General features: G+C 39.7%; 1 protein-coding gene across 1 annotated transcript; it reads right to left on the reverse strand.

The window, feature by feature from the left end:
- Nucleotides 1-684: 684 nt before the first annotated feature.
- Nucleotides 685-20,356, reverse strand: tspan17 (tetraspanin 17). The gene is made up of 8 exons (XM_085132663.1): nucleotides 19,713-20,356; nucleotides 9,013-9,063; nucleotides 6,260-6,406; nucleotides 5,391-5,561; nucleotides 4,779-4,904; nucleotides 4,518-4,565; nucleotides 2,778-2,894; nucleotides 685-2,543 (listed from the first exon to the last, which is right to left on the reverse strand). Exons 1-8 carry the CDS (start codon nucleotides 19,797-19,799, stop codon nucleotides 2,478-2,480), a joined length of 813 nt encoding a protein of 270 aa, XP_084988789.1. The 5' UTR covers nucleotides 19,800-20,356; the 3' UTR covers nucleotides 685-2,477.
- Between the last annotated feature and the right edge of the window lie 2,408 nt (nucleotides 20,357-22,764).

Raw genomic sequence — 22,764 nt, forward strand, 5'->3', positions numbered from 1 at the left:
TAAGGCTCTGTCGCTCTTGTGCAGATGCATTGTTCTCCGCTGGCGATATTTCTACTTGTGCATTCGCGGCGCCTAAACTCAAATGACTCCCACTGTGTCGTGTGTTCCTCTTTTGTCAAAAGAGCCCGATGTTTAAAAATACATCAGAATGGTAGAGGCTCTGAAACAGGTGCACTATGATCAGGTAGATTTTTGATTTTTCTTTCTTTCTTTTTTTTTCAAAAGGGAGGGGGCGTGGGTGAAAAGCAACATGTGACATGTGCACACGACAGACGATCTTAAGGTGGCGTCGCTGAAAGAACTCCTATGTATATGTATTCTGCAGACCGACTCTGAGAGAAGCAGGGAAGGTTTTCCTGCACTGTTCACAGAATATTAATGCTACTCATCTTTCAGCTAGTCTGCATTGCAATTCCAAACATGTTTTCTCATTTTTGAGAGTGTGTGTGTGTATATCTAAAGTGTGCATATATGGACCTGTGTGTGCAGTCAAGTAAATCCGTTCCTAATCTAGCTTGTGCAATGTTTCCGAATGACATTGTGACAGCCAGAAACAGCTGTTGTGGTTAAATGCTTTGAGTAATATACAGAATTACTGAGTGAAGCCAGTTATAGCAGAACTGAACTGAAGAGAGTGTTTGCTGAATGACTGAATAAATTGGGGGGGGGGGGGGGGGGGGGGGGGGGGGGAGAACCCCATAATAATTAAAAAGGCGGTGACGTATAATGTGTAAACTTTAACATGGAAAGCAATGTGACTATTTCCTCAGATGGAAACCGTAGCGGCCAGACCGTTTTCTAAAAATGCCGCCACGTGAGATAGATTGTTAGCTCGACTATTGTAATACACTATCAATAATCTAGTCAAAGTTAAAAGCAGCATTCATGTTATATTGAGACTGTCGCTAATATTAAAAAGGTACGGCGTGTATTTGCTATTCTATTTCTTAAAAACAATCCAAAGGAAAAAATAAAAAAGACAACACTGAATTAAAAGATAAAAGCGTTACTGTAACATTGTTTAATTGTCATTTGATTTCTAGGTTCAACTGGCACTTCCCACATGGAGGGACAATGAATTCACATTTTGGCCGTGGAAATGCCATTTGTTATCGTTTGGCATTTCTAATAACAACAGAATTGTGGCCAGACAAAACCTTGGCAGTTAGCTAATTATATTATTTGGTCTTCATTAGGACCGCTAACATTCACAATACAAAGCTAATTTGCAGCTGACTGATGAGCTGGAAGTAAAACAGGTGCCTGTAAAGCTTAATAATGAACCCGAGAACAGATTTATCTATAAATGACAGGAAATGAATGAAGAATTAAAAGAACATCTTTAACAACAGACATATGTTCTTTTGCAAAGAGAAAAATATAAGACAAATATGGTATACAGAAGTCAAGTAAAAAGAAAAAAAGAAGATAAAAAGGCCCCAAACTAGCAATCCCATGTGCCTGAGGGATGCTCGGAGATAAACAACAACCTCTATCATTAAACCCCCTTTCTCTGTATAGCACACACTTACAATCCTTACTATATCATGTCATACAATACACTCAATCAACAGATGGTGCAATCACCATAGGGCGAATGGGGTAACTTTTGGTGTTTATCTAAATTCAACAGACACGGATGGAAAAATAAGATATGCTTTTAACTGGCGGCAGGAAACACATTGTTTAGCCAGGCCCTGAGGTATAAGGGAAGGGGGCGGTCGAGGTGCACAAGTTCCATGTAAAGAACAGGAAGGACACAAAACTGGAAATTAATGGCACTTTTTACATTTGAACTTGAACAGAAAACTCTTGAAGTGACTTAAATTTGCAGATATGACCGACCAGTGTTCAGTTTTTTGTCTCTCTTTTGTTTTTTTTTTAGTGGTCATAAAAAAGGTCACAAAGGAGAAAAATGGCACGCAGACGAATCCATGCGGCCAGCCAGTCATCGTCCTCTGGAGGAGAAGGAAGTGGGGGTGGGTGCGAGCTGACTTTAAGGGAAGATCTTCAGCCCCCTTGCTGAGCAGGACAAAGGCTCTGTGACAACATGTTGCTTGAGTTTTTTTTCTTTTTTCTTTGAAAAAAGGAGATGTTTTTCCTCATTTTGTTTTGTTTTTTTTGCTGTTGTTGTCTTTTATCCATGGCTTCTGATCTCCGAGTTTTCTGGAGTCCTTGTGCAACTGCGTGCCTTAAATAAATTTTTCAAAAGAAAAAAAATAATAAAGGGGAAAAAAAAGTAGGCAGGACTCTCTTCTGTATATTTGGGTTAAAATCCCAGCTGAGTGGTAAACAAAGTTCTGACTGTTTGGTTTATCTGTGAAATATATTTTCTTTTTCAAGCGTCACTCACACACATATCGGTGTGTGAGAGCGTGTGTGTGTGTTGCTTAGCTCAGTGGCAAAAGTTGTCCGCCTCAGCCGGACGGTGTGCTATGCGAGTTTGGTGCTGGGGCCACCCCACTTCAATTCTCCTGTCACCAGTTGGCTTTGACAGCTCTGATGTCACTCACGAGGTTTTGAGCAAGGCAGATACCAAAAATCTAGAAGAAAATAAAAACATTTTTTAAAAAGGCCACACAGGATTTTAAGTCACTGGATTAAGGCAAGAAAACACAAACAAACAAAAAAAAACTACAGTTACATGTTCTCAACACTAGATGGAAGCGAAGACATAAAATCAAAAAACTAGAACTATTGTTAGTTTTAATTAAAGGCCTCATTTGCGATACAGCAGGTTTCTTAGTATGAGAAATCTCCAAACAACAGCTCATTACCTGTAAAAGTGCAATTCCAACAAAGACACCGGCTACAATAATCAGGTTGTCTTGAAGCCACTTCTCAAACTGTCCCACGCAGCCCTTCGTATAGATAAACTTCTGCCGGTCCAACTCCTTTTTCACAAACATGAGCAGAATTCAAGTGCATTAAAGTTTTGAGCGAGAAAACGTGTTTAATTTACGGCATATTGAATGATCTGCTCTCTGAGAGGATGCTGGCTGGCATTGCTCATTATTTAAACAAAAACTGGTACTCTGCCCTATGACTAATGCTGGACACAAACAAACACAAGATAGTGTTTTGCCCACTGACTCCATCACAGTTGATGAGGGCGTGAAGACCTCACGATAAGCTGAGTCACAGCCTAAGATTGCAACATGTCAGTGTTCTCAATTACGCTGACTATCAATGCAGTGTATTCTTTTCCACCAAGGACACTGGTGGACTGAACAGACAAAAGCTGTTTCCTGTTGCCTGACAGATGGCCATTTCTGCTCTTGGATCCAACTGATGATGTACGTGCTTTATTCAGACACGAACATTTTTTTTCAAAAAACCAAATCAAAAACGGGTTTAATTAACGCTGCAACGTTAATTAGGGGCTAAGAATCGGTGCCGCTGTACAATTCATTCTTTGTTATCCTTCAGACAAGTCAACCAGGAAAATCTTTTGTTCTCTCCCAGAACTTGAAATCTAGTTTTAGACCAATGAGGTAGAGAGAGCCACTTTGCAGCCAAAAAAAATAGCAGGAAATGCAATGTTGTTATAGCTGTGGACTTCCTCTAAAGCTATTTCAGCCCTTTGCCTTTGTTGTGCTCCTGTCCTTGCCATACTTCCTGCTCTTCCTCTTTCCCACCCTGCTCCCCGCTCAGGTGCTGCACAGGAACTCTCTGCACATCCCTGATAGTTTCAGCAAAATGTCAATGGCCAGGGCGTTAGCGCACAGAAAATGAATTCATAGCAACTCAATGGCAGGTGGTTCACTGTACTGCAGCTCGCCTAGCAACAGCAATCTTTCTGACTGCAGTGCAGTGAGTTGTAACCACCACACCCACACACACACACACACACACACACACACACACACACACACACACACACACACACACACACACACACACACACACACACACACACAGAGGAAAAGGGAACGGACTGGCATAACCCACTGAGTCGCCAATTACAGAGTGTAGTAAGGCTGCTCTTGAGGCTATAACTGGAGCCTAATTATCCCTGTTAGAAGAACAATCTGTTATTAAGGCAAGAAGCATACAGACTAGTCTGTGTAAGCTACTTAACCCACTATGTTCTCTATATCTTACACAGGCCATCTGGTTTTACCTATAGTAGTTTTAAAGATAGAATGCAGAAAATGCCATAAAATCTCACATTTAATTGGTTTTCCTTTGCATTTCAAACACAAATTCACTTTTCGATCGACTGACAATCGAATCCAATACAAATGAACCCGACTGTCACTTTGCCTTCGACAACTTAGACCGTTTAAGTCAAACAGGTTTGCAGGCTGTCAGTCAATTCGCCCTCGGGAGTATTTCTCTCCAGCAGCATTTCATCATTTTAACCAAGATTTCTTTCTTCCTGCAGAACTCCACATTTGTAACTGACTCTATCGTATGAGAACTGGTTAAGCGTTGCAATTTCTTGGGACTCTAAATTACAGATTTCCTTGATTTCCTTGTCTAAAGAGATCTACGGAAATAGAAGAGATACCAACCACGTGCTGCCGAACATCATAACCACACTGCGTGTTGATGACATCCTCCTGCAAAAAAAACAAACCAAATGGAGATTAAAATGGGATCCTCGACCACATTCATCCGTTACAATTTTACCTAAGGTCAGAAGGTTTGAAATAATGACTCTTTGCATGAAAGAAACTTCTTATGTTGACACATATGATGCATGGCTACAGAGTATTACACGAAACAAAAAGCTGATTATGGACAGTTGTTTGTGCTGCTGAAACGCGACTCACTGCAGGGTCTTTGATGCAGCACGAAAAGGGAACGCCACAGCGCTCCCTACTGGGATTCCTGTCAGTGCAGTTGAAGTAGATGTTCATGTTCCAGTCGTCAGGCCCGTGAGCTCCACAGCATGACCACTGGGACAAACAACAACAACAAGCAGAGATTAAACAGCTAACTCTAGTAAACACACAGATGTACCTTCTTTGATCTTGCCATCTGAGCCCTTAACAGGCTGGCTCAGGTCAGCCTAGGTTGTTAGCTTACTATGGGCAGGTAATGACTACAAACGGTGAGATTCAAGTATGAACACAAAAGCCAATCTAATCGCCTTTAGGGTGCCTCATGACAGAACCTAGCGTTTACACACAGGAGCAAATTATCTCAACTGCTTCCTCCACATAATTGGATAGCCATTTGACCGAAATACAATCACATTAATCAGAAAAACCCCTCCACATTTGCAGCAGCTGAGTCTCTTCATTCTTACCATAACAAGGCTGACTCGTCATTTTCTGAGCTCACATGTACAGCCGCATTTCTAAGAAAGGGAGTAACTTCTTCCAGCAAAGAGACATGAACGATTTTAAGATAAGAGATACCATCGGTGGGGGTGAACTCACATATTCCTGGGCAAAGTCGATGAGATTCTGCAAGTCGATGTCATCGCGGTATGCCTTGACATTATTGTTGATGAAAAAGTTAAGCTGGTCTTTGATCCAGTCCTTAAAGACGAAGGCAAGGATCCCTGCAGTCAGCTCCAGGAAGAAGATCAAACCCAGGAACACAGAAAACTGAAAAGTACAAGTAAACACATGCAAACAGAAAACAATACACCTGTCACTTCAAGCAGGGAACAAGGAGCACCAAAGAAAATCCTGTGCCTTTCCCCGCTTCTGCTTGAAAATGAGTGTAAGAACAACTTTAATGTGATGTTCCTGTGCAGGTCAGTTGGTAGGGCCTGTCCTGATTTGCTAAGTGAGAGTGTGGCAATAAAAACTGCACTCCCACAGGTCCTATTGAAGAATCCCTTTACAGTAAATGTAGGAGAAGATGCTGATGATAAATGCACAAAAGCCGCATTAGCTCCTCACGCTGATGCCTGATTTACTGCTGCTAATGGACATCTGCTGGAGTTAATAGCTACTCAGAATCACAGGCAGCAACAAGGCGAGTTTGTCTCTGTCAGTCACAGGTTTTTATCAATAAAGCTGAACCCAAATAAATCCTGGTGGTGTTGTGTCTGAAGAAAGAACTGCCTAATATGCATACAAAAAAATAGGCTTCAGTGGCTCAGTATACCTTTCTGATCATTAAACAGGATTTGGTTTACTGATGAGGTATGATGTGCCACACCGTCATTCATAGCATTTGGCTCAAGCGAGTCAAAGTGACACCTGCTACACAGATACCTTCAGCCCTGGTGTGTGATCTAAGGGGTGTGCAATAATTAAAACAGTGTCTGTGCACATAAAGCCTAGAGGTGGCTTACAAATTTAAGCAGTAAGGTGTTCTCTCTGAGCGCTCCGATACATCCAGCAAAGCCCAGAATGAACATGACCCCTCCGACGACGATGAAGAGCCATACAGGGTCAAAGCCCCCTAAATCTGTGATGGATGACAGATTGGACAGCACGCCCTGAGGGGGAAGACAAAAGAGTGGTTAAAATTCAGACCATAATACTTCCAAAATCAATCCTTACCATCCCTATGACAAGGTCTCAATAAAAATTCTCCTTTTACAAAAACACAGTTAACCTTGAGAAGAGCCTGTGATGTCAAAGAGAAAAAGGGAGATTTAACTAATGTCACAGCCTGCTGGGCCCCGTTCACAGATGCAGACTTGTAGCAGGGAAATTTAATAAACTGAAATACTGTTATTCCATTACATTCTTATATATCAATGTGATGTTTTCAAAATAAAATAAAGAACCTCGCTGAGGTTTTGTTATCAGTTTAAATGCAACATACACTCACTCTATGGCATTTTTGTGGCAAAATGATAAAACAAGTAACTTCTCACAAGAGGCAAACTTCAAAGCCTCCTGAAAACACAGAGACATTTGTCCTTCCACTCTCCTCTCTGAAAGCCACAGTGTGGCCACCATCTTATTTTGTCAGCCTCTGCGTTCTTAGAATTATTTACAACAAGACAGACTTCACATGTAATCACTCCCAATTCTTAACTATACTGTATATTGCAAATTTGATGCAATAAATTTGATCTTGGGCTGAATTTTCCAAAATTTTCAATTAAATGATTAGTGTCCAATCTTTATGATAGTTTCATTTTAATGGAGGTAGATAGAATATTATCCAAAATTTGAGAAAAAACATATTACATAAAGTTTGCATTACATATGAAATTATTCACATGTCATTGAGTGAAAGAAGTATTTCATCCCCTGCAAACCAGCCAGAATTCTGGCTCCCACGAGTGTGTGTGGGCACAGAGCCAATCAATCAATCAGTCAAGGATAGTTCTGATCTCAGCCTGTTAAGCGTAAAAAGCATATAAAGCACACCTGTTCACAGAAGCCATTTCTTCCATTCCAGCCTCTCCACCACCAAGGGCGAGACCAAAGAGCTGTCAAAGTCTGTCAGGGACAAAGTGTAGACCTGCACAAGGCTGGAATGGGCTACAAGACCATCACCAAGAAACTTGGTGAGAATGTTGGTGCGATTATTCCGAAATGAAAGAAATATAAAATGAACATAAATTGCCCTCAGTCTGGGGCTCAGTGCAATGAGAAAAATCTTACCGCTGTGCTTGCCAACAGAGGTTTCTCCACCAAGTACTATGTCATGTTTTGCTTGGAGATCAAATACCTATTTCACTCAAAGCTTTGCAAATCAATTTATAACTGTAAATGTGGTTTTTTTCCCCTGCATTTTTGGTTTATATTCTGGCTGTCTTTATTAAAATGAAAAATAGAGACAGTTTATTTCTTTGGAAGTGAGCAAACATCACACAAATCCAGCAGGAAATGAAATTATTATTTCTTCCGCAGTAACAGTGGACGTCGTTATTGTTTCTGGGTAGCACACTAAAGAAGGTACTTTGCGAAAGCTCCATAAAAACGAGTTCAAGCTTGTTTTATTAACATGTTTTTGTACAACCCTGATCCCTGCTATATTTTTCAGTTATTTTGAAAAAGGAAACCACTGCATGTATCCACTCTCAGTCTGACATCCTGTTTGCTTGTCATATATTATAGTGAACATGCCCAACACTTGCAGCTAAAGCCGAGACAGCTCTCGTACTGAGTTAATCTCCCTCTGCATTGAGCAAGGACAAAACTGTAGGATGAAGGCAATGCTGGATGCTCATGTTTTTAATGGCACTGCTGCAGAATAAACTGCACGCATTTAAATTTTAGCAGGAGGCCCTGAAACAATAATGTAGTCTGGCTGTGCACAGCAGGCTTGAAACTAATCATCTTAGTCACTGAGACCCAAACTCACCATTACGACTTTCCAGCAACCACTATTCATCATTCACCCTAATCCCTTTAAATTATTCACGCTGCTCCACAAAGGTACTCCAGCGCAGGCCGATTTGCACAGAGTTCATGACCAGACGTTACTAATCAGTACATGGTTCCACGCTTGTGCAGCGATTTCTTGCTAATTAATGAACAAATTGACTGGTAACTCCTCTGAAAGAAGTTTTGAACGTAGCCATGACTCACTGCACACGAGAGGTTAATGGCAACACCTGGTCTTTGTAGCCTGTCCAGCGTGGACAATAAACAGCGAACCAGTTTCTGCGCAAATATACGATCCAATTTATCGTGCAACAGGCTTTCATACGAGACGAAGCACAAGGCATTCAAATCCTGGTAGCTGTAAGTCAAATGAGTGTGTCATTTGGACCCTATGGCTCCTTATTTGCAGCCACAGCCATTTAAAGCTCCAATCACCGGAAAAACAATTTAACCATTAGCTCGATATTGGCTCAACAAAACTTAGTTACACATCACACTGGAGCTGCAGCAGTGAGCATAATTCATATCCTGAGACGTGTTTACCAGGAACATTATGAGGTTATATACCTTTAAGTGCTACAAAGTGTTACAGGAATGGAGCTTCTACTTTCCACACCACTCCTCTCAAAAGCTGTTTACATCCAAACTCCATCCGATGAATTATACTTCCAGCTTATTACAGCTAGGATATCTGGAAGAATTTTAGCTATGTGGTAACCCATAGCCAGCGTGTTTGTGTGCATGTGTTTATACATACCTTCTCCGCCCATGCCCACAAGCCTATACCCAAGAATGCAGCTCCTAGTAACTGTAAAACAAAGCACAGAGAGGCGGCTGTGAGACGGGAGGCGACTGATACAAACTGAAGCAGTTTATTACAGATGATACGGTTGTTATTGTAGCAAGACCGGGAATGGTTTGGGAGTGGTGCGGATTTCACTGGTGTCCCCCTGGCAACATATGTAAACAGCAGAACTGCTTTAGATTCAGAGTTTTACTGTGGTAAATAAAAATCTAGTTCATCTTTTGTCATCCACTGCATCCTTTCTAACAATATTCACATAAGAACAAAGGGATCTCTCATTTTTAATTATTAGTGCACTTAAAAAAAACAGAGAGAATCACACAGGAAAGAGACCAATAAAAGAAAAACTGATTTTAGGAGCTTTTAAATAAAGTGAATTCTTCAAAGATTAAGTCACAGAGATATTACACTGAGCTGCTGTAAGGGTTAAAGAAAATCCATCCAATATTAGTCTTTCATCCTGGTGTAGGACGAGTTTAAGGCTCACTGCTTCAACTTGACTGAAAGCCAAGTGGCTGTGTTACTAGCCCACGGTGTCTAAAGATGTAAAAATGACACAAAAACAACAGAATAGCTACAGGATGAGAAAAATCAACGGTTTCTGGTGTTTACACGTAGAAATGTTACTGTCTAATCAGCTGCTTAGCTGCTACAAAATGGCATTCATAAGAGTTTTAGGATGTCGATGGAGAGAGCTGGGGGCAAACTCTAATGGTAATGCCTGAAATATAATAGCTCCATTGAAATTGTGTTAAATCATTTGTTGGGAAGCTGATTAAATCGCGAGAAGCAGGTAAACTAATGGCAGCCCATTAGCACACACCTAACAAGATCAACGTGACAGTCTTGCAAACAACAACAGCAGTCAGCAGTTGGATTGGGGGGGCTGCCTTGACCTGGTAGTTATATAAGCGTCTGTAGCGAAGGGTGTGGTAGATTCAACTGGAAAGTGACAAGCAGGAAGAGTCAGTGTATGCAGGCAGACATCAGAAGAGATTAGACTGACAGAGTGGGAGTATTACAGCACTTAGCCTTTGACTTCAAGTTTTTCATGCAGATTAAAGAAGCTGAAAACCGTGACAAAGGAAACCACTTGCATCTTGCGACATGAAATGCACAGCAACACAATGCATCAGAGTCGCCAGACAACATGAATAACTACTAGTTCACTTCTTCAAAATAAGGACAGTCGTACAATGCTGCCTTCATTTTTCTATATTTGAATGTTAATAACCAATTTGGAGCACTGAACTACTTAAGCAGCTTTGTCAAGCTTGGCTTCAACCCTAAAATGGAATCTATGGAAGCTTTCATTCATTTTGCTTCTTTACTTCAATGCTGATCAATATTTTTAGGCAAAAAAGAAGGCATTTTAGCATCAATACAACAGTTTTATTATCCGAGTCTGAACAGCATATAGGACCAGAGCAGAAAAAGGCAAGCATATGACTCAGGTGTGCAAAAATTCCAATCAGTTTCACATCATTGTTTTGCAAAGTGCAACCTTAGCACGCTTTGACGCACTGATGAAAGAAACTGAAAAGCTTGGAGGCAAAGCAATTCAATAGACTGGACATTTTGGAGCCTGCTCTCAGTTTCCACCTCTAGTGACTACACCCAGAAGAAGCCTTGCTCATAAGTGCTCTGTTTTCCAGTTCTTTTCCATGGTTCAGGAGTTTATTTAAAAAAAAATAATAATAATTTTTTTGGATATGATAATGGTTCCTGTAGGTCCCTACACTACACCGCTTTACCACAGTTGTGCACGAATACAAAAAGAGCAGTACATAATCTATCCAGGAATCTCATCATTAGTAACTTGTTTGCCTGTCCTCCCAACAGAATAGTGAACTTGTATTCAGCCTCAAAAGCCAGGGCGGAAAAGGAAAACAAACAAAATACTGTTTTTGCCAATTTTCAATGAACCCATTGCCATGTTTTTAGAAATCTAAATAAAGTTAGGAGTCAGAAAATGTACCTAATCTTTGGCACGCAGCTTTAAACCACACCAAAATCACTGTAATTCAATTATACAGTAAGAAACAAGCTGAATGGTAAGCTGTGGCATTTTTCCAGTTCTGCTAATGGAAACATTTTTATCTGACAGGGTCAAGCGGGACATGCTCAGTCCAGCTACTGCTTTCGCAATATTCCGCTTAATCAGGAAGAGTTCATGCCAGTAAACATACAATACCAGATATTTTCACGGAAATGCATTTAGTTGGCTCATCAGACCTTGGAAACCACAACACATTCTGAGTAACAGTGAAAAACATTTCTTTGATTTGTTTACAAGAGAACTCCATATCACTTTTAGGCTGCATTTGGTAATAGTACCAGTACCCAGAGTTACACACCACAAACATTTGTCTAAACAGAGAGAGGTACACCACACAGGCTTTTAAAATAACTAAATGTCCAAAACCCGATACAGACACCAACATTTTTCGCCCTTTCAATCAAAGTGTTTGTTGTTATTTCACTAGGAATGTCACTCTGCCTCCTCACTGGGTAATATCAAATAACTTGCCAAGCACCCTGGTATTATTTTGGTGAGCTTAGTATTAAAATTTTCAATCTTGCATCTTTAAGCTCATCCAGTCTTTTTGATTTCACCTAAGAAATCTAACAAACCAACCCCATCAGTCGATACCAAGGAAGCCTTTAGTACATAATCAAAACGTCTCCCATCTAGATTCTGCAAGTCATTTTTAACCTCCTAGGACCTGGCGTTCACTTACGTGGACATCACATTTTGGGTTGTCTAGACCTAAAAACACAAATTTTTCTCTACAAGGGCCTGATATCCACTTACGAGGACATTCTACTGCCACTGTTCTATCAAAATTTAAATCGAATGTCCTTATATGTGGATCTCATTTTTGTCAGAAACAAAAATCAGGTAAAAAAAAAATAAAATAAAATCTGGCAATTCTTTGTTTTTACATTTATGAGGTCCCAATATGCCCAAATATCAAAGAGATATTAAAAATGCATGCCATGGAAGAGTTCGGGTCTTAGGAGGTTAAACGCACCCCACTTGTTCTTGCAGTCCTCTGCAACCAGCCTAGCTTCTGCTGGTCTAGGCAGTAGAAGCTAGGCATCTAAGAAAAACTAACAGGTGATCACATTCATCCTTATTCTTGCTTCGCTGCATTGTCTTCAACTGGATTTTAAAATTCCGTTGAAGACTATTTTAAATGTTTAGTGACATACAAAGCCCTGCTGAGACCTTATTCCATCAGTCACCTTCTCTGACCAAATTTTGATTTATTTATTTATTTGACAAGTTTTTTTAATTCATTACATCACTGAAATGTGAAAGAAAAAAAAAAAACCTGATGTGGCAAAATACATGATGCAAAATCTGTGCCACTACCAAAACTTCTGGCTACGACTGTGTGTGCGTGTGTGTATTAAGGCTGCCACGATTAGTCGACTAGTCACGATTACGTCGACTATTAAAATCGTCGACGACTAATTTAATAGTCGACGCGTCGTTTGAAGCTTTGTAAGATCCCAAAAGACGCAGGAACACCATCCAGACACCACAAAAGTATTTTGTTATTATTTTTATTTCCGTTCAAGAGTACTTCAGTGCCACACCAGGTTGTCATGTCCTCCTGCCACAGCTTGATGTGGCACTGAAGACAGTGTTAAAGAGACATCTATGCCTGGTACTAGTTTATTCTTGGGGGGGGGGTGAACTGTTATTTTATACTTTATAAAGTTAATGTAAGTTTCAGACGGGATGGATTCCTGAAAAAGCCCGAGATCAATGTTTAGTTTAAATCAATGTTTACCTGAGATAGACTCTCTAAATACCACTCTGTGGCAAAACATCCTCCAGACAATCTTTTCACCTGTTTAGCTTAAGCAAAAATTGAATTTCTACTGAATGTGTTGTTTGTTGTTTAATCTATTGCAGAGATTTGACAGGACAGATCCACTAAGCAGTATTATGAAATATTTACCGTGATAACTGGCAGTATGTGTTTGTGCTCTGTGCTTTTTGGAAGCTTATCTGTAAATCAAACTTCCCTTTACAGACCATTTTAGACTGAACTTACTGAAAGAATACACATCACAAAAAGAACAAACTGTCTTTGTATAGTGCTTGCGTAAAATCCTTATTTTGACTAACTTTTCTCACAACCTGAATCAATTTCAGGTGAGCTTGTGGCAATAGAATTAGCTATGTGAGACAAATCTCTAAATACCGCTCTCTGTGGCAAAACGTCCTCTGGACAATCTTTTCACCTTATTAAGAAACTCCTTAAGCAAGACAGCTGGCTTTAGGACTTTGTTGATCAGGTGCTTTGATGAAGGAAACCTGCTACCTTTTCCCCAGTAAAGGTTTTAACAGAGAGGACAGGAACAGCGCTGCAGTTCTGGATGGTAGAAACATGTTTTCTTTCACTCAACCTGAGCTCACCATCTGGGTAACGACTCCGACCCTTTGCTCTTGTGTGTGAACAGACTCCAGCTCCACGTTAAACTGTGCCAGCATCATCACGACTGCTGTTGTTGTGTTATCAGTGTTTTTGTTTAAAGTCTGTTTTTAGTCGCTAATGTGGGTTAAACCCTTGCGTTTGTCTGTCCATGGTGACAGTAGTGTGCTACAGAGCCGTGTGTTAAATGAAACGTCAACGCAAAGAATTTCTGTCGAAAACTTTTCTTTTACAATCGAATTATTTGAAATACTCAAATCATTACAGCACTAATCTCTTTGTACAACACAACGATGTACGAGTCACCACCTTTGGTTTTTTAACAATATGTTATTAAAACACTCAGGATCTGTTCATTTAAATGTCACCCGCATGGATAATGCATTTCTTTTGCTTTTGATTAATTTGATCATTCTGTCAAACCTATGTATTTTACCAGAAACTAATTAAATAAAGTCTGAATCTAGATGTCTCTTTATTTGCATGATTATTCAAATCAAGGTTCCTTCGGTGTCAAGTGCTGCTTGTAAAATATGTCCTTCCCAGAGCGAGGGTTTTCTCTCCATGTGGACTAAGAGATTATCAACACTTGAAAAGATGCCTCCCTAAGCCAGCTGATCCCATTAACCTCTACTAACTGGCAGACAAATCAAGCTCCCCACTCCTGCACACGCATGCACACATACACACACCGGATATAGTGTGACTCCCCTTTCCATGACTCCCTAAAAAAATGAATATTTAATGAGGGGGATAGTGTGACACCGTGATTCTCAATCTCAGCAGCAATGTCAACAGGGTGAGCAAATTGTTAAGCTCCTCACATTCCACAACATATATCTTTACTACTAATACTAATAGTTTCATTTTGTGTCACATGGCTACAAAATATATATACTAATTTTGCAGATTTATTCTTTACATCAAAACTTAATTCAAACGTCCAAAGAAAATCAACTTTAAAGATTCAACACCAGATTCTGAGACAGAATGAATGAATAGAAAAAAAAGGGAAGAAATATCACTAAGCGCACTCTGACACCATGTGTTGGTCTTAGTTGTGAAAAGAAGCAGAACACAAGTAGAAAATAGGAAATGTAGCACAAACGACAAAACAGGAGGACGGCAGAAAATGGAAACAGACATTTAACAAAATCTGATAGCATTTCACAGAAAACAAACTTAAATGTAGACTATGCAAAGCGGCGCTTTCCTTTCACGAACGTACCCCGAGCTGTGATGTCAACTCCGAACGGGTCAATTTTAGAGAGTTAAGTTTATGTTAATAATGTGTATGTTAAATTACCTCTCAGAAACTTCTCAGGATGATGCTTGCTAAAGAAACACCATTTCAGTTTTGTTAGCTAATGAGTGAAATGTGATAGTAAACCATTAAACAGGAGTAGCTACACTGTCTCCTAGTCTTTTATTTTTTCCGACTTTAATATTAGCATTTATTCTATTAAACCTCTTCCACCTTACATTAGGTAGTTATTCTTTGGGTTATAAAGTTTCATTTGCATTGAACACTACACTGTCTGAGAAACTGTGATATACAACCACAGTGATTAGTAACTGTCTTTTCTAATTGTGTTTTGTTCTGTTTTACTAGTATTAAGCACAGGCGTATAGATGAGTTGGTTTTAAAAGGGGCTCTTGCACCTCTCAAATGGCTAAAGTCATGACAGAGAGGATGTTTAGTTATCAGCAGCTGGGAACATCATCTCAAAGACAATAGCAAGCCTCATTCCTGAGCACATCCACTGCAATCATGAAGTCATAAACTGAATCATCTGTAAACTTTGCAAACTTATTATTTTGGACTGGAAAAGAAAATATTTTTGATTTCTTTTCAGGGCTCGCAAAATTTCAAAATCTCTGGTAGCCCTTCGGGCAGGCATTCTTCCATTTTTGGTAGCCCAAAATAAATTTAAGTAGCCCGAATAAAAAAGAAAGCAATTTTTTTATGTTTTGTTTCCGTTACAATATTATACATTAAAGTATAATATTGTAACGGAATATTGTTACAAGAGAAACAAAATTAATCTCTCACCTCCAAAATTAATCAAAAAAAATTGTTAAAATACAAATCACAACAACTGTATAAAAATTACAAACATCAACTCAAATACTTGGTTCAAATTGAACAGAAATTTCTATGAATTTGTAAGAACTGTGTAGGACATAAAATAGTCTGTGTCAGATCCTGAATTTGAAATTTCCACTGAAGTCACGGGTAAGAGGCAAGTGGAACCAAGATCTAGGCCAATTGCTTTTTGAAGTTTGCAAAGACTGCTAAATTTTGCCAGTGGTAGTTCACTCTTTGCAATATAGCACGCTGTTCTAAACTGATTTTTCAGGAGTTCTTGTTGTGCTTGGTTTATTTTTAGTATGTTTTTTGCAATTGCTGTTTGTTCTGGGAAAGATACTGCAGACTGGGCAATAATGCATTTCTTGCATTTCTCATGGGTTCTAATGGGGGCCTTTCTTAAAATTACTGGTCCCAGTAACAAAGGCGCTTATGGACTCAGAAATCAAATGAAACTCACAACACACCTGGCAGAACATCATGTTCTTTAGCTTGTCATATTCCAGCCACAGAAATTCTTTTGTCCATGAAACCAAAAAAGCTGCACTTTCTTTTTGCCTCATAGTCTGATTTGTCATAACTTTTCCGTTTTGTGGTAAGCTTTTCTTTGGCTGCCCCTTCTTCACCCTGACCTGTCTTATTTGGCTGAGCAGAACTAAAATACCAGCGTAAATCCTGCTGCTTTTACACACGTACTTAAATAACGGTCAGCGATTTTTTGCGCACTCAACCTCTCACATGTTTAAGCTTGCTGCGAGATTTCACTTGTCACGTTTGAATAGTAAGCTAATGAGTGATAAGACGATGTCAGAGGAATTGGTGCGCAATTAATTGTCACTCACCAATCAATGCTGCTGCTCTCTACACACCGTTCGCGCGATCGCAAAATGAAAGTGAAAGCAAAAAGCAAGCGCAAATTCAAACGCGATTTCAATATGTCACATATTGACAGTGGCTCACCGATGCCAATGACATTATTACTCAGCTACATTGGCGAAAGAATGCAAAAGCATAGACATATATTTTCCTTCCTATGATAGCCCGACGGGCAGGGGTGAGTTAGATTTTGGTAGCCCGACTGGAAAGATCGCTAGCCCCGGGACGTCGGGCTAGCGATTTTGCGAGCCCCGCTTTTAAATATTTATTTGAGTTTGTGGGCAGAAGCCATTTTTAGTTTTCTATTAACATGTCTTTTGCTTAAATACTACTGGCACTTTTATTTCATATTACATAACATTTTTATTTTTTTCATTTTTATTCTGACGGTCCTGTTGAATAGTGTTAAGAATACATTGGATTATTTTCAAATACAATTTTCTCCAGTTATTTTATAAACCAGTGCTTTTGAAAATTCATGGACATTAACAATAATTATATTTTAACATTAAAATTATTTTTGCATTTACACATACTGCTGAATGAACTTTTACAGAAACATAATTAATTTTGGTAATTACTAAAAACATCAAATTTGCACATTTACTTGTGGTATAAACCTTACATCGAATGAGAGTCTAATAAATTTGCTGAGCACTTTAATTTCTGATGACAACGTCCCCACATCAGTGTGGTATTCCTCAGTGTTATGGCTAATATAAATAACATTATCAATAGCTTTCATCATTGGCCCAGTGGAAAAACTTTTAAAACTGATCTAAAACTACTAACCAAAAGTCCTGGGTTCTGTTAAATGAGAGAACAGAACAAGAAATGAAATACTGACTCCAACACAGCCCATTAACTACATTATAACCTTTCTCAGGCTTTAAAATTGCAAAGCTGTCTGACAAATTTACTTACATATTGTGTTCAGTGACTAAGGCTACATATCAATTCAAAATGATCAATAAGAGATAAAGGCAGAAGTGGCATAATATATCATATAACTGATCAGCTGCCATGTCTCCATTTTATGGTAGAGTCACTGAAACAGCCTGATATGAGAAATGCTGAAAACCAAAGAAAGGAAGATATGTTCTAGGAACACACACACAATGGGATCTTTAAAATAAGGTAGCTTATCAACATTTATTCCTTCATTTCATAAATACTGAGAAAATCTAACTGTCCTCTGTGCCAAAGGTAAGGCCAAAAAAGTCTTGCTCTCCTTAAATGCTATCAGTAATGCAATCAACATTGCAATAACTAGACAAGTTTATCCATGACTAAGTCACAGAGCATGTCTCCAAATAACGTCACACCTGGTTGTTTAGAGGTGTGTTCCAGAGCTGTAATCATGCAGCTTGCCTTTTGGTGCCAAATGTGAAAAGACAGAGCTGTAGCTGGCTAATAACACTCTCGCTTGCATTCAACCAACTCAGCAACTTGGTTACAGCTTAACAAGCTCTTAATTACAGCGTGCAGAGCTCCCAAACATTTCAGCAGCTCAGGCAGAAAATGTGATTAATTAATTGGATGTGGGGAATGTGTCTATTCTAAGGATGAGAGAATGTGTGTTGTTCGTGGGTGAGAATGCCTGGCTGTCAAAAGCAAGCCTGGGTACTGCGAAACCTCACACTAAAAGCAAGTATTGTTCCATTTTGTTCACAATATTTATGGCCTTACAAGCATTTTGTCTCAATTTAGGCAGCCCTTTCAAGCCTGACAAGATCACTAGAGGAAAGACAAATGGGTTGATTTGTGGAGTATAAACCCCATCTCTTTCTATTTCAGCAATGAACTGGCTTGTCTGTCAAATCCAGTTCTGCAGCACACAGACAAGAGTAGAACATCTTCTAGTGATTATTAACGGAAACAGCCAGCAAGCTGGAACTTGTTCCACTATTTTACAGAGAATTCAGACACATGACTGTTAGCTTGGCCTAAGTGTCAAACACTGCAAAAGAACACAATGAGTCAAATACAATGCTGAAAGCCCATGACTCAATATTTCCTTGTTGATTTCTCATTCAGATGAAATTACAATAAACTCTGTATTTCTGTCGATAATAGTAGCCTCTGTATCTACAAATATCATGTTCATGGAAATATGTGGCAGGTATGGTGCACTCATATTTGTTTTTGAAGGAAAAGTGTTGCGGAATGAGGAAGCGATAAGGAAAGTTTGAGCAATGCCAGAAAAGGCAGATATACGTGAAGTCTGTGTTCCTTGTGAGTCTGATAGAGCAACTGTATGACGGGAGAAAACACAGACTTACAAGCCCCCCTCCCAGCTTTTGTTCTCACCATTACTCTTTGTGCATTTGTGGGTGTGTGAGCGAAGACAAACAATGCTGTCCCGCACAGTCTGGGTGCTATAGTATAGAGTGAAAGAAAGCATGGAAAGGGGAGGGTTGGGTGGTATTCAGACCGTATGGCCTTTTCCTTTAAACTGTGTGTGGGAAGACCTCCTAGGGCAGACAGACACGCCATTCCTTCACCCACAGACATTATATTATACCAGCCCACAGAGGCGATGCAGATGAGTGAGGAGGGAGGTTAGGCAAGACTGAACAGAGAAACTTTCAGAGACGGGATAAAGATGGAGGGAGGGGTATTGTAAAGTAGACGTGCAACCACTTGCCACTGCCCCATCAGTTCTGGTGAGAATTATGCTATTGCTCAGCTCAACTAGGAGCAGAAACTATTATAAAAGAAAATTGCTCCTTTATTTTTCTTTACTAAACTTTACATTTAAATTGAGAAGTTACAATTATAAGTAATCTGTCTCTGATGGCCAAAAGTTTCTAAATGGAAAACTGTAAAGTTTACAAGTAATAAGCAGAGGCACGCAAAAAAAAAAGAAAATAAAAAAATCCAAATCTAAATAAATAGAGTGTGTAGCTGACATTTTAGGGCATGAACACTGTCCTACATTAAACAAATAATTTCCTCCTCATTTACAACAATTTACTTCTGTTAGAACAAACTAATTTGCTGTGCATGACAACACACATAAACATCAACAACACCGCATTAAAATCAAGTGACTCAGGGAAAACAAACTAACAAAAAAAAAAATAGATGGAGCTCAGCGATCAACTTCCATTGGCCAACAGCAACGGTGCTAACGTTCCCGACGTTTACACGAATGTATACTTCAAGTTATCACTATTTACGTGAAATTTCTAATAAAACCAAAAATAACGAGTAACAACACTGTGTTTACTTACCCAGAATACAATGTTGAATCCAAATAAAACGTATTTCACACAGCAGCTGACTTCGGCTCCTTTAAAATGACGGTGTTTTCTACTCATTCTTCCACGGAAAGTGGTGGCTAACTGACGAGCTAGTCAACTACTATGACTGATACTCAACCAAAGCTACAGTTCTTAAACAACTGAATACAAGGTTAGCTGGCTCCATCAGCTAAGCAAACCCCGCGTTAAGTCTTCCGGGTAGGTTAAAACTCAGACATATGTGGCTAAATTGTCTTTAACTTGCTTTGACTATTAACTTGCTAGGCCAGCTAGCTCGCAACTTCTATAGTTAGCATTAGCTGCTAATAACAACAAATCCAGGAGCACTTCAACTAAGGCACACAGATGCGGCTCTGCAGCTCCGTCGACATTCAAGTTGCCTGGTGTTTACGTCGCTTCGCTTGCTGGAGGATCGAAATAAAGCCGGCGGTACTTCAGCTACACCTCCCTAATGTTATCTGTGTTGCTGCATCGCCGCCTGTGAGTCTTCATCCTTGTTGTTTTGTGCTGTAAAACAAGCCCCTGCTGTCAAACGGGAAAACCACTGCGCTGGCTTTCGCCCTTTTCACCTCAAGAGCGGCCTCTTGTGTCTCAGCCTAGCTTGACCACACAGAGAATAAGCACTGTATGTACGAGGTTGCTTCATTAAAAGCTGCAATAGGAAATGGCCAGGTTTATAGTGTGAGTTCAAATTGAAGGAGTGCATAGTCATTAAAAACAAAAACAAAAACAAAAACAAAAAAAAACGGGACAGGACAGTATGAGTAATGATATTAACAATCATGTATAATGATTAATAATTAGCTAGATTCTAGCTCATTATTTACACTTTTGCCTACACCTGCCACGACGCATTAAAATATCTGCCGTGAGAAAGGTCGATTAGGAATGACACTCTAATAAACGGGGGTACTCAAGCGCAATTATATATTCATACTTTCAGCCATAATGTTCTGGCATGACAGGCTGAGTAATTTCACTCCTTTAAGTAAGTCAGTGAAGGAGAAATATAGATAACTGCAGAATATGTGAAATGTTGTGCAACGTGATCAAATGAAAAAGGAAGTGAACAATCTGTTCTGAACAACTTTGCCTCATTTGAACTTCTGTCTGGAGTCCTACAGATGGCAGTCTATGATCCTGCGATAAATGCATTTCCTTTTCACCTCTGGGTGCTCCACTCTGGGGCATGCCAACCTTCTAACTATTGCCAGAAATGTGTATTATGTTGTACTGACAGTAAACACAGCACAAGACTGTAAAACCAAACAGTATTAACCTGCATAGCTATTAGCTACATGTAATATTTTCATCCGGTACTCTACTTTTTCTCAATATGGCATAAACCCGCACCTAATAACAAGACAAAGACATATTATGAAATTACAAATACACTGTCCACATTGTCATATAATTTTAAAGGAGCAGCTGTTAAAGGGCCTTAATGTTGTAGTGATACATTTAATAGTATATTTATTGGCTGATAAAGTTTTATTGATTATAGAATAAAAACACTAACTTAACATTGTAAATGCGGATATGTTACTACTTATCTTCCGTGACCAGCTTCACATTTTATTTAGATACATCATAGCTAGGGAAATGTTACTCCAGCCTACATTATTTTCAGTTCCCAAAAAGTTGATTCAGTTCATGAGGATGTAGTGTTTTCAGTGGGAGAAACGTTTCGCCACTAATCCAAGGGACTTCTTCAGTCTCAGCTGACTGCAGGTTTCCACCACCTTATAAACACTACAGTTATATAATGACTCAAACTAGCACCACTGATGAACAATGGCTGTAAGGTCAGTTTCTTGATCATTAATATGTAAATTGTCATGACCATTGATCAATGACCATTGATCAATTGCCATGAGTACCATTCACAGAGAGTTGGGAAATGGCTGCAATCATAGCATTGAAAGATGTACCCTTAGGCCCCCTTCTTGAGCTAGGTCTTTCCTTTTTCACATAAATGGCCTCCTTGACTACCCGTTCAAACCAGCGTTCCTCCCTGTCCAGGATGTGAACATTCTCTTCATTGAAAAGTTGGCACTGGCCCGTAGATGTGAATAGACTGCAGAGTCCTGGCCTGACGAGGTAGCTCTTCTGTGTTGTGCCATCCGCTTAGCCAGAGGTTTTTTGATTTCCCCGATGTAAAAATCGTGGCACTCCTCCTGGATCTTAACAGCGTACACTGTGTTACTCTGTGCCGGGGTGTGTTACTCTGTCTTGGGGTGGACCAATTTTGGGGCAGTGTGTTTCGGGATTTAAAAGCGACAGAGGAGTGGTGTTGAGGAAAAAATGCATCTCAACTGTTCTGACACATAAGGGATCACTAAATTTAAAGGATGCTGAGAGCATCCTTTAAATTTGCTCAAGGCCTTCTTGATGTGATGTTTTTCTGCTTCCCTGGCTGCTGTACATGTGGGGATGGTGTTCGTCATGTGTTGTAGCGTCCTGATGACACCCAGTTTGTGTTCCAGTGGTTGATGAGAGTCAAACCTTAAATATCGATCCGTATGCATAGGTTTACAGTACACATCAACTTTTAAATATCCCCATTACTCATGGAAATCTCACAATCTTTAGACTCAAGTTCACATCAAGTTCACCAGTTCTGTAAACTTGATGTGTTGATCCACCGAGTTTATGTGATCAGTGAATTGTGTTATGTCCTGAGATTTGATTTTCACCCAGGTGTCATCCACATACCTGAACCAATGACTTGGTGGTGTTCCAGGGTAGAATAACGGGCCCTCTTTTCCGCTTCTTTCGTGTACAAGTTGGCCACGGTGGGTTATTTTCAATTATATTCCTCATTAGGGTGATGGTTTTATAAAAGACAATAGCAAAGACAAACTGAAAATATTGAATCTAGTGTGGCATTTATTTTATTCTGCATAAAATCATTCAAAGATCATACAGTTATGCAACATGGGTTATAAAATGCAGGCATGCAATCACCCCCCCCCCCCCCCCCCCCCCCCCCCCCCTCCCCCCCCCCCCCCCCCCCTCCCAA

The sequence above is a fragment of the Neolamprologus multifasciatus genome, chromosome 2, assembly GCF_963576455.1.
Source record: "Neolamprologus multifasciatus chromosome 2, fNeoMul1.2, whole genome shotgun sequence".
Classification (NCBI taxonomy): Eukaryota; Metazoa; Chordata; class Actinopteri; order Cichliformes; family Cichlidae; genus Neolamprologus; species Neolamprologus multifasciatus.